Raw genomic sequence first — 12410 nt, forward strand, 5'->3', positions numbered from 1 at the left:
ACCTTGGAGAGACGCCATGCCAGAAAAGGGCAAATGAGCAGGTGAAACTTAGCCCTTCTCTCTGTCCCACCTGTGCTTCAGCCAAAGCAACCCTGTTTTCTTATGTTTTTATACTCCTTGTACAGCTTTGCTTCTGAAAGCGTTTAAAACTTAACTCAACAAGAAATTCTACAAAGGATCCTTCCATCTACACATCGTATGGCTTGACTAGAAGACAGAAATAAGCCAGTTAGCACAGGTCATGGATTTCTATGTTGGCCAGGCTAGGTTATAGAACAGCTGGAAAGCAGAGAGGAGCTTAGAGCAATGGGGGTGGGAAATAGGGAGCCATTGAAGGTTTGTGAGTAAAGGAGTGCCACAGCAAAAGAAATAAATTGAGCCCACAAACTACTATACTAGGAACTGATCTGAAAATCTCAACTGCTCAGAAAGTTGAGTAAAAACAAAGGGTGATTTTTCCCCCTTGTCAGCCTTCCCTCCCAGGACATTGTACTGTATGCAAAACGGGTAACTGTAAGACAAACATTTTTTTCCACTGCCCTTCTCAGCCCCACAGGCCTTCAGGAAGACCTGAACTTCAAGCAAAGCCTTTTTATTTTTCAACACCCACAGCTTCCATTCAACAATCAGAAGTTTTCCACTTTGATCAAAGAGGCTGAACAAGAGGGCCAAGGGAGCAACTGGTTCTCAGCAGCTCTGGGCAGACCACACAGCCCTTGCTACCCACTCACTGTCCGTGCCCACCAGAGGACACAGCCTTCTCCCGAAATCAGCCAGGTACATGCCCCAGAAAACACTGGCTTGCCTCTTTCCCACCTTAATTACAAGACCAAATGAATGTGAACACACTGTTTTCAAAACCAAACTCAACTTGGGATCACCGGGGTCTTGGCTTCCTTGACTGTAAAATGGGTATATCTCCCCCACTGTATTTAGCCCAAGAAAACAATTTATCTCTTGATGTATCTTTTGTCTCCAAGATCTATGCTTTTACAGACTCACTGGGAAGAAATCTCCAGACCAACTCCTAAAGCCTGACCTAATTTGGGAGATGCTCAGAAGTTTTGGTTCTATGCAAGAACAGCAGTGGTAATAATCCAAGCTTGGCTTTAGACACAGGACATTTCCTTAGGGGCATCTGGGATCTCTGCTGGCTCAAAGTGATGCACTGCAGCCAAAAAGTGAGCAGAAAGGAAAGGAAGTGCTACGCAGAATGAGCTTCTTCCAGGGGATACCAAATGGAGCTATCAAAGACCCCCATCTGGAGGCAGCAGCTATGCGGTGATTAACATTTTAAATGGTGTTTTGAAATGGAGATCATTAGTAACCACAGATGTGACCTAACTCCGTCCCCCAGATAATCTGTCTGTTGTATCTAAATTCCAGACCTGGCCCAGTAGACCACTTGGGATATTTAACAGGAATTGTCCAACACCATCCCCAAATCTATTTTTATTCATGGAGTACTCTGACATCATCTCGCTTGGTCTTTCTGATGACTGTAACGCAGATAGGGAACAGAGAAAGCTATAAAGACTTGGATGAAGGCCCAAGGCTAAGAAGGGAAAGGGCTGAGACCACACTTCAGGTTTTTAGCTTTCAGTTGCAGTGAAGATAGAATGACTTAGCACGAGCTTTCATCCAGGCAGGCTGCAAAATGCACCCAAGTTCTTTCAGTGATCAACACTTGAGACTTGGGTTGAGATAGTTTTCAACCTCCCTGAGCCTCAGTTTTCCCATCTGTAAAAAATAAATATTGCCTGCCTCGGAGGGTGGAGGTAGAAGTGGAGTGAAGCCACATGTAACTCCTAGCGCTGTGCCTGAGACAGTAGAGGTTCAATTATAGTAGTCATATACACACACAACACATACACACACAACACACAACACACCACACACAACGCATACATACACAACCCACCACACACAACACATACGTACACACCACACATGGCATGCATCGCAGATCACAAACGTACACCACACACGCACTGCATACATATACCATACAGAACACACAACACATACACATACCCCATACCACAAATACACACACACCACATAGTACACCACGCAGAACACATACAGCCCCCACATTTCCACACCACACCACCTCACTGCCAATTCCTTCCCCTCTTCATGAGTTTTATCTCAGGCCCAGGTTCATCTGCCGGTTTAACAGATCCCAAAACATTCTGCAGGAGTGTTTGTTCAAAAGATCGATGTTTCCAGATTCCTGCTCTCTGACAGTGTCTTTGAACCCCAAATTTCATACTGCCATGAGCCAGTCCCCCTTTGGAGAAATGTCTCCATTTGTGCGCCCCTTTTCCCCCAGGGAGCCTGCAGCCTGTCCCTTTTTCAGCAGGAGCCAATATGATCAAATCGAACCCTTTGGAGTTACTCCACTGCAGTCCGAGGGATCCGGCCTCCCTGAGACCCAGCAAGGACTCATTATCTGGGGAGATCTTCTGAGCCGCAGGCCTCGCTGAAAGAAGGTGCACCTCGCTGAAAGAAGGTGCAGATTCTTGAACAGGAAGGCGTTTTGTGGCCGAGTCTAAACTAAACAGAAGTTGCTTTGTGTGTGTGTACGCGCGCGCGCGCGCGCGCACACACACACACACACACACACACACAGAGAGAGAGAGAGAGAGAGAGAGAGAGAGTAGGGGAACCGTCATTTTCCTACGCGCCCTCTGACATCAGCCACCTTCTCTGTAGCTAGTTTCTCTGCACACAACTTAATCCCTGGCAATGAAAAATGAACCTCTCCCCCACCCTTGCTGCCGCCTCTCGCCTCACGCCCCCAGAGAAGAGTTTCTCCGCCAGGCAGCAGGTGAAGGTTTTTTTCCAAGTCACATGATTCAGGATTCAGGGGGAGAATCCTTCTTGGAACAGAGATGGGCCCAGAACCGAATCAGATGAAGAGAGATAAGGTGTGATGTGAGGAAGACTATATAAAGAATGGACCCAGGGCTGCAGCAAGCACTCAACGGAATGGCCCCTCCTGGAGACACAGCCACGCATGTGCCGGCGGGCTCCGTGGCCAGCCACCTGGAGACCACCAGTCGCAGCTATTTCTATTTCACCACAGCCACGCTGGCTCTGTGCCTCGTCTTCACGGTGGCCACCATTATGGTGTTGGTAGTTCAGAGGACGGTAAGTGGACTCCTCTTCCTCCCTTTCCTTTTCGTGTTGTTTTCCCTAGAGAAAGAGCCCTGGAAACAAACGATATTCGTTTGTTGGTTAAGAGCAAAAAAAAAAATTAAATAAATAAACTCTCTCTATATATATGTATACTATAGTATATACTGTATAGCACAATATATTTATGTTACATTATATATATATATATATGTTATTCTGTGTGTGTGTGTGTGTGTGTGCGTGTGAGAAAGAGAGAAACGAAAGAGGAGCTTAACTCTCTAAAATAATTTGGCATGTTGAGAGAAATATTGTTAGACCATCATCTTAAAACTTTGCAGACCTGTCTGAGCAAAACAGTGGAGGGAAGCTCTTGGCCTTTCAAAGTTAAGATTTAAATCTTAATGACCCAGAGACCCATATCAAGGAAGGAAGCAATAAAGAAACCTGATAACACATTTGCACAAGTTGCTATGGTGTCTTCAAGGACTTCAGACTGGATGCTGAAGTTCCGTATCCTAAGTCCGAGTGTCCTGGAGGTTTCCGAGGTCTCACCTATTGCCAAGAGTTTTTGTTTTTGCTTTTGTTTTATACAGGGAGCTAAGTTTCAGAGGCCAGGGTCTAGAAGGAAAGGAGGCAAAAGAGAAGACCATGGCTTCTTAGAGCTTTGGATATTTTGGTGTTACAGCCAGCAAGACAAATCGAAAGCTTCCTCTTAAGCCACAACTTTGAAGAAGTTAGGGTGTCACAAAAAAACAGCACATAAAAGCAGAAAGTTGAATGGTTTCTAGCACCTGTTCTCTCTGAGGTTCTTCACAATACTAAGCAATTGTTGGGTGCACACTGTACAGGGTCAGACTGTCTTGGGAGATTTACTTTAAAGTAAATGGTAAGATTCGTTTCTGAAAACAGAAGAGGAGGAGAAAGAGGAAGCTTCTTCATATTTTAGGAAATGGGTGTTTACAGAGAATCCACCAGTATGTATTATATAGAAAATGCTGTGGTAATAGCATATATTGCTCGTGAATTTTTTTTGATGAAGTAAAGTTGTTAATTTGGGTAATTTAAGAACTGCACCCACCCACATGACCTGCCAAAGTGAGAATATTTCTGTTTCTTACTTCATAGCTCCTACTTTTCATGGTACTATAATCCTGCAGAATTTGTTCTGGTTTTTCTTCAGTTTTCTTAGGCCAAATACTCTACAGCTTATCAATTGCTGGAAAGAACTAGGCTTTAAAAGGCTTTGATATCTATTTCTCAAGGGTCATCAAGCTTTGAAATTAAATGGAAGCTTTGAAGCTCATGTCTCTACAGAAGTGAAAAGAAGAAGTCACAAATATTTGATTTAGATAGTGGAATTCTTAAAACTCATAATTTAAGGGGCTTATCTATATCTACTAAGTATAATAATCTTGAAAACCCTTTAGGGCATCTTTTCTTCTGTAGGAGCTCTGCAATTTCTGTAATTTGAATTTGGAGTAAACCAAGGGTGTGTCATTTTATAGCAATGGCCAAAGAAAAGAAATTGAAGTGTCCTTTAAGAAGTTCTTTAGTTAAAGGATCCAACTAAAACTGCTGAGAGAGAGATGGTGGAAAAATGGTTGGTGATGGTGATATATAAAGCTAGAGAGAGCTTCAGAGCTCATTCCTATCCAACTTTTAGTTGAATTGATTTTTTCTATAAAAGAACCAGAGCAGATCTTTCTGCCTCATTTTCGTAAATGTGGAAAATGAGGAGCAGAGAGGGAACAGGGCTTGAACTATGTCACCGTGAGAAAGTGGTAGAGCCAATACTGCTTGATTGTTTGATGCCAGCAGCATCCCCTTTGCCAACACAGACAGCCACAGAAGTGCTAAGAAACATTGCACCCACTCTTCTCTTGGGAGCTTTATCTTCTCGTGCATCCATTTCCTTGACTTACCCCTCATGTTTGGATATGAAAAGATTCACTGCAAAATCTGAGTGTACAGTTTGGTGTGCTGTGATTTCTTAGCCCAGGAAATATCAGTTGCTTCCTTAAAACTGTGGCCTGCCATGTTAATAGCAGCTGTGATATATTAAGTGTCAAATGCATTGCACATATCATTTTCAATAAATTCCTCAGACATTAACTGTTGTAAGACCTAACAAGAAAAAAAAAAAAGCATCATTCCTATTAACTAGAGTTATCAGGAAGGGTTTCCTATAGGAAGATGGAATGTAGACTGACTTGAAAACAGGAATAACTTAGACAAGTGAAGAGACTCTAAAAGAAACTCTAGGAAATAAATCAATAGAAGCAAGCCAGGGAGCTTAGATTCACATCCCCATTATTAAAAATGTAATGAGTTAATGATCAGTTAGCTCTCTGTATGTGATGGGAACAGGGGTGGAGAACCATAGAATGGTTTTACTGGCATAAGAAGTCACACAATTCTTATCCCAAGTCACATGTATGGACAAAATTTAAAACAACTAAGTCATTGTATATAATAAGTGATGATGAAAGGGATACCATGAGAGCACAAGTTAAGGAGAGAGTGTATTTTTCCAGACAGGTTTAAGAAAAACTTTCCTGGGGACTAGAGTTTCAGGTTGGCTTGAGAAATGTGAACTATTTCAAACAGGCAGGGAAGGGAAAGCAGAGGAGAGGCACTCCTAGCCAATGGAACAGCATGAGCAAAGAGACAGAGGAGAGAAGATATAGAGAGTGTAGGGAAATCGACAAAGCTTGCCTTGAGGTTTGACTTGAAGATCAGATAACTCCAAGCTTAAACTCCTTGGGAGAGACAAAGGAGGAACTTAGGTTTCTATCGCACGTATTTATTAAATATCTACTGTGCGCAGGACATTGTTCCAAAGCCTTGAAAAAAAAAACAACTAAATCCCTGTCTTTGAGTTACTATGGAACTTACTTTCCAGTGATATTTTTAAAGTCTCAGTGATGGTTGTATTTTTTTTAATTTACATTTAAGCCAGCATATTTATAAAATAAATATTATTTTATATTATACAATAATATTACTTTATATTATAAAATAAATACTATTTTATAATATAAAATAAACACTATTTTATATTATAAAATAAACACTATTTTATATTATAAAATAAACACTATTTTATATTATAAACACTTTATATTATAAATATTATATTATAAAATAAACATTTTATATGATAAATATTTTCATATATAATATGACATAATATATAATATGACATAAAATATAAAATAAACATTTTATATGATAAATATTATCATATATATCATATGATTTATATAATCATATCATATATTATATATATCATATGTAATATTATATGATAAATATGATAAAATAAACATTTTATATGATAAATATATTATAAAATAAACATTTTATATTATAAATATATATAAAATAAACATTTTATATGATAAATATATTATAAAATAAACATTTTATATTATAAATATATTATAAAATAAACATTTTATATTATAAATATATTACAAAATAATATTATATGCTATTTAATATTTTATAATATAATATATTGATTTATAATACATTATAAAATACTATATTCACATGGTTTAAGAAAAGTAACTAGCAAATAAGAGAAAAAGAAGTAAAAATCTTCACACTTTCCCCACCCACCCATTAATTCCTCTTCACCTAGATAACCACCATTGACAGATTCTTGTGTGTCCTTCCAAAAATCTGTGCATCTACAAATACACAGTACACACATCATTATAATAAACCCATAATTTTGCATCTTGCTTTATTCACTTGGCAACACACTGTATATCTTAGAGATCCTTCCATCTCAGTACATAGAAGTTCACTTCATTCTTTTGAAGAGTCGCATAGTATGAAGTGTAAGTTCTTCATAATTTATCAGTACCTGGTGAGAGACATCAATGTTTTCTCTAGAATTTCTGCCCTCTGTGCATGTCTGCAAGTATATCTGGGGAATAAATTTTTAGTGATAGAAATGGAATGTGCATTTTCTTTCTTTTTTTTTGAGACGGAGTCTCACTCTGTCACCCAGGCTGGAGTGCAATGGCATGATCTCTGCTTACTGCTAGCTCCGCCTCCCAGGTTCACGCCATTCTCCTGCCTCAGCCTCCCTAGTAGCTGTGACTACAGGTGCCCACCACCATGCCCAGCTAATTTTTTTGTATTTTTAGTAGAGATGGGGTTTCACCATGTTAGCCAGGAGCAATGTGCATTTTCATTTCAACAAATGTCAGTCTGTCTCCAAAGAGATTGTACTAGTATACCCCTGAGGAAGTAAAAGTCCTACCAACAGACTCCTCTTTACATCAATATGGAAAGAAAAAAATGATTTACTGTTGAGTAAGCACAAGAGTACATGCAAATAGGCAGCCTGCAACAGACTACAAAGTCTGTTGAAAATTCAGGATGAAATTTCACACAATTCATCTAGCAAAACAAAAGAACAAAAAATAAAACTTCTCTTATCTCTCAAAGGACAGGAGAATACATAAGGAGACAGACTCCTAGGTTAACACCAGAGGTAGGTGTTCACATTTCAAAAAGGCTCTGAGGCCCTTAACCTTAGAGACATCTTGGTTTTGTAAACCAGGAGACTGGGCTTCTCTAGCCCCAGGGGAGAATGTAAAGGGTTACATTCCGAAAGGTTAGCGTAAAGGGTTCATGATTGGTAGGCTTTCAAGAAAGCAGCTGCCTCTTTTCCCTTTATAAGCAAAGAAAATTCTTTAAAAATAATAATAATAATAATAATAATAATACTCTTTTTAAATTATTTCCACACACCAACAGTGGAGCTGAGCACCTGTTTAAGGATAGTGATTATTGGTGGTGGTGTGGTATTTTGCTTTTATTTTTAAGCTCAGATACAAAATAGAAGTGTGGGGTAAACACACCTGATATAGCAATAACTGAAGCATACCCTTAGAATAACCATGTATAGCAGACACGTCTGAATGGGTGTTCCAAGCGAGAGAATCCAGGAGTGGTCAACCTGGAGACTCATTCATTGTCTATGAGGAACATCTGAGCCCCCAGCCCATCCCGTGGAACTTGGGCCGTACAAGAGATTGAGGCCTGAGTACAAGAGATTGGCCGTGGAACTTGGGCCGTACAAGAGATTGAGATTGAGGCCATTAAGGGGAGGCTGTTAAGTGAGCATGCTGTAGAAACTGCATGCTATTTGCAAGTGGCTGTGGTTTTCCTGCCCAGTCCACCACCACTGGACTGTATATAAGGTGAATATGTTGTCCACCCCGCTGCCATGAGATCATTTCTGTCCGTAAAGCAGTCTTCCTGTTCAGCTCGCTGCCACTGGACTCTCTCCCCTCTATGTAAGCCCCCAATAAAACCCCCATGTCTTGTTTGCTGACTCTACACCTCTTCTTTAGCCTCTTGAACATGGTGCCTTGAGGCTAATAGGAGTTCGGAACAAGAAGAAGTTATTTGGAATGCCCCATGACACTTCCCTCTACCCAAGGTACTCCCTCCACCTGATATTCATTCCATTTAGCAATCCAGAAAAATCCACTGTAAATATTCCCAGGAGCGAGCCCTGTGTGAGGTTATGTGGAGAGTCCCAAGTGGACTGGGCAAGACCCTGTCTTCTGGGAACTCTGTTAAATTGAGCAGATGAAGCCCAAACACCAAGTTCTTGGATTCTGGGCAGAATGGCACAGAATGTCACAGAGCAAAGGAGAAGTCATTTCTGCTTGGGATGAAGGAGGCGTTTGCAGAAGAGCTAGAACAAAAGCCAGGCTTCCAAGAATTACAACAGTCATGGCTTATTCTCAAAGTCTTATTCTGAAAATTCTCAAACCTACAGAAAAGTGGAATGGCAAATGTTCATATGACCTTGCACCTAGATTGGTGTGTCAGTATCTTGCTGTATTTTTGCTCTCTCTAGATAAGGATATGAAAGTAAGCTGTAGGCAGCATGACCTTTCACTCACATGAACTTCAGTACTCATCTCTTAACTAACTGCAGTGCCACTATCATAGCCAAGAGAGTTGATATTAATTCAATAATATCATCAAATAATAACAATATATGATCCATATTTTAATTTCTTTACTTGTTCAAAAATGTCTTATATGTATGGCTGTTGTGTTTTCGTTTGTTTGAACAAATCTAGGGTCACATACTGTGTTATGATAATATCTGTTTTAATCTAGAACTTTGCTCTGTAAAGTGTGGTCCTGGGTCTTGTTAGAAATTCAGAATCTCAGGGCTCACCCCAGATCTTCTGAATCAGAATCTGCATTTTAACAAGCTCCCCAGGTGATCTGTATGCACATTAAAGTTTGAGAAGCACTGAGCTAAAATCTCTTTTGCCCTTTGGTGTTTGTTTTAAATAACATTGACCTATTTTTAAGGGTCCAGGCCAGTTCTGTTGTAGAAATCCATTCATAGCCTGGATTTGTATTGGTATTGACTTATGGTTATACTCAGATGAAACATTTTTGGTAAGAATAGTATACAGGTAATTCTATACACTTCTTATTGTAGCACAGCTAGAGGCATATGTCAGGTTGTCCCATTTTTGATGACTATAGGTTTGGTCACTTGATTAAGGCGGTGACCACCAACTATTGCCTTTGTAAAACATTTTTCTTTCTCATTAATAAGTAACCTGGCCAGGAGCAGTGGCTCATGCCTGTAACCCCAACACTTTGGAAGGCAAAGGTGAGTGGATCACTTGAGGCCAGGAGTTTAAGACCAGCCTGGCCAACATGGCAAAATCCTGTCTCTACAAAAAATACTAAAATTAGCAGGATGTGGTGGCACACACCTGTAGTCTCAGCTACTGGGGAGGGTGAGGCAGGATAATCGGGAGACCAAGGTTGCAGTGAACAGAGATGGCACCACTGCATCCCAGCCTGAGTGACAGAGTGAGATTTCATCTAAAAAAAAACAGAAAGAAAGAAAGAAAGAAAGAAAGAAAGAAAGAAAGAAAGAAAGAAAGAAAGAAAGAAAGAAAGAAGGAAGGAAGGAAGGAAGGAAGGAAGGAAGGAAGGAAGGAAGGAAGGAAGGAAGGAAGGAAGGAAGGAAAGGAGAGAGAGAGAGAGAAAGGAAGGAAGGAAGGAAGGAAGGAAGGAAGGAAGGAAGGAAGGAAGGAAGGAAATCTATGTATGGGATAATACTCTGAAGACATAAATACCCTTCCTTTGGTGGTTTTGCCATTTCTTAATGATCCTTGTCTGAATCAGCTAATGCACTGAGGGTTAAAAAAAGGGAATGCCTAAGTCTGTCACTCCTTCCAAATTTATTAGCTGTTATTGTTATTCTTCTGTAGAGAAGAGCTCACCATTGGAAAGATGGTGGCAGGAGGAGGAGGAGGAGCAGGATATTCCAGGTGAGGCAAAAAAGAAAGCAGTGGCACAGCCCATAGGAAGGAAAGCCCAGGTGTGAGGAGAGGAGTGGTAGGGCCAGAAGTCAGTCCAGATTGTACAGAGGAGAAGAAATGGAACTAGGTGACAAAAAGATTTGATAGAAGAGACTGAGAGGACAGGATGCCACTGCCATCTTCAAACTAGGAAGATTTCCTAAGCCCATATCTGAGCCCAAATCTACACTCACCCTCCTACAGCCATCTCTCAAGACCTCTGGTGTTCTGATTGCCTACTGAGTAGTGTATTTAAGACCTTGTTACTCAAGGTGTTGTCCATGGCCTGGCAACATTGGCATCACCCGGAAGCTCATCAAAATGCAAAACCTAAGGGGCCCTCCCTATTGAGTCAGAATCTGCTTTTACCAAAATCACCAGATGCTGGTCAGTCTTTTAAAGTGGGAGAAGCACTGCTTTAAGCAACTGTGGTCCAATTTTCACTTTGGCAGATCATATGCTCCTAGAAAAAATAGTCTTCCCCTGAGGATTTTCCATGACTTCTATTCACTTTTCCATGAAACTTCAGGAGATTTTGCTGCTCAGCTTTATCCTGCCCTCATCTAGAGAGGCAATGTAGCAGGACATTGAAGAGCAGTGCCTTCAAAGTCAGACTCACCTAAGTTTGAATCCCTTCTGTGCTATTCACCACCTGTGGGACCTTCTGTAAACATTATCACATTATTAAATCACTTCTCTAAGTCTTGATGAATCCCTAACTCTTGGGGTCAAGTTAAAGGCCAAATGAAATAATGCATATAGAGTAACCCTCATTAAGTGCTCAATGAATTAGCTTGAAAATAAGAGGTATTCTTGGCAAAAGTCTCTGTGGGCCATGAGCCAGATCCCACCTTACAAGACTATACGAGGGCAGCAAGGAAAGGAATGTGGACTTCCCCCTGACATTTTCCAGAGTTGCCTTTAATCATTTTTGGTCCAAGAGGGCATTTTGTGTCCAAAGCAAATTCGGGAGCTGATTGCATCTGCTGATCATTCCTCTGAAAAGAAACAAGTCTTTCAAGGTATTGAGGCAAATTAAGCACATCGTTAACATCAAGGCAGTGCTCAAAATAGCTATGCTTTTCAAGTACTTGCTAATACTTTATAATATCTTATGATGTCCACAATAACCCAGTAAAAAGACGGATTATTAGCCATCTAATCACTGATTAAAGGAGAGGAAAACACTCCTAGGCAGGGAAGATGATTGGGATGGGGGTCATTTTACCTGGAGACAAATAGGTTAAACATGACCATTCCCCCCCTCCATACATGAAAAGAACTTTATTATTGTTGGGAATACTCATCAGACATCTAAAGGGGCCAAAAAAAGAAGAAGTACACTTAAGAAGTGTAACTGGTTGATAATCACGGAGACAGTTTCCTGCGCTACTCAGTGGAGCTGAGAATGAAAACCTGGGAGAGTCCATTTGTTTGTGCCTGTGTTCAGCCTAGGAATTACCTTACTCAAAACCAAGTCATCGAGCAAGAGAGTTCACATTTCCAGAGCTAGGACCCAGATCCCCAGACAAGATTAGGGAGAGAATTCTAGGACTGGGGGACATCTTGCCAAAGAGGAGGTGGTGAACAACACTTAGTATAATACCTGTTTATGAACAGTCTTCATTGAATTTCAACAGTCATCATCTCCTTAGACCCTGCTTCTCCACCTCCAAATACAAGGACTGCTTATGGGAGAGTGGAGGAGGTAGAAATGAGCTCTTCTATCCTTGGTTTCTGGAAACAGCATCTCTCCTGGGTCAGTGGAAAGGACACCAGAGAATTTCAGTCCAAGATCTGCCTCTGACTCATGAGTGCCTTGGTTTCCTCCTCCATAAAATTAGCCTGATGGACTGAAAGATGTCTCAATCTCCCTCTGGCTTTGATTGTCTAATC

The 12410-nt window shown here is 40.6% G+C and overlaps 1 protein-coding gene across 2 annotated transcripts in view; it reads left to right on the forward strand.

Moving 5' to 3' along the window:
- The first annotated feature begins 2646 nt into the window (after positions 1–2646).
- TNFSF8 (TNF superfamily member 8) overlaps positions 2647–12410 on the forward strand; it is a 39309-nt gene continuing 29545 nt past the window's right edge. The window contains exon 1 of one of the 2 annotated variants that reach the window (XM_033237669.1): positions 2647–3156. In XM_033237669.1, the coding sequence (XP_033093560.1) occupies positions 2962–3156 (195 nt within the window). In that variant the 5' untranslated portion in view covers positions 2647–2961. The remainder of the gene's footprint in view (positions 3157–12410) is intronic. The other variant, XM_033237668.1, reaches the window with a different exon arrangement.

The sequence above is a fragment of the Trachypithecus francoisi genome, unplaced genomic scaffold, assembly GCF_009764315.1.
Source record: "Trachypithecus francoisi isolate TF-2019V2 unplaced genomic scaffold, Tfra_2.0 Lachesis_group16, whole genome shotgun sequence".
Classification (NCBI taxonomy): Eukaryota; Metazoa; Chordata; class Mammalia; order Primates; family Cercopithecidae; genus Trachypithecus; species Trachypithecus francoisi.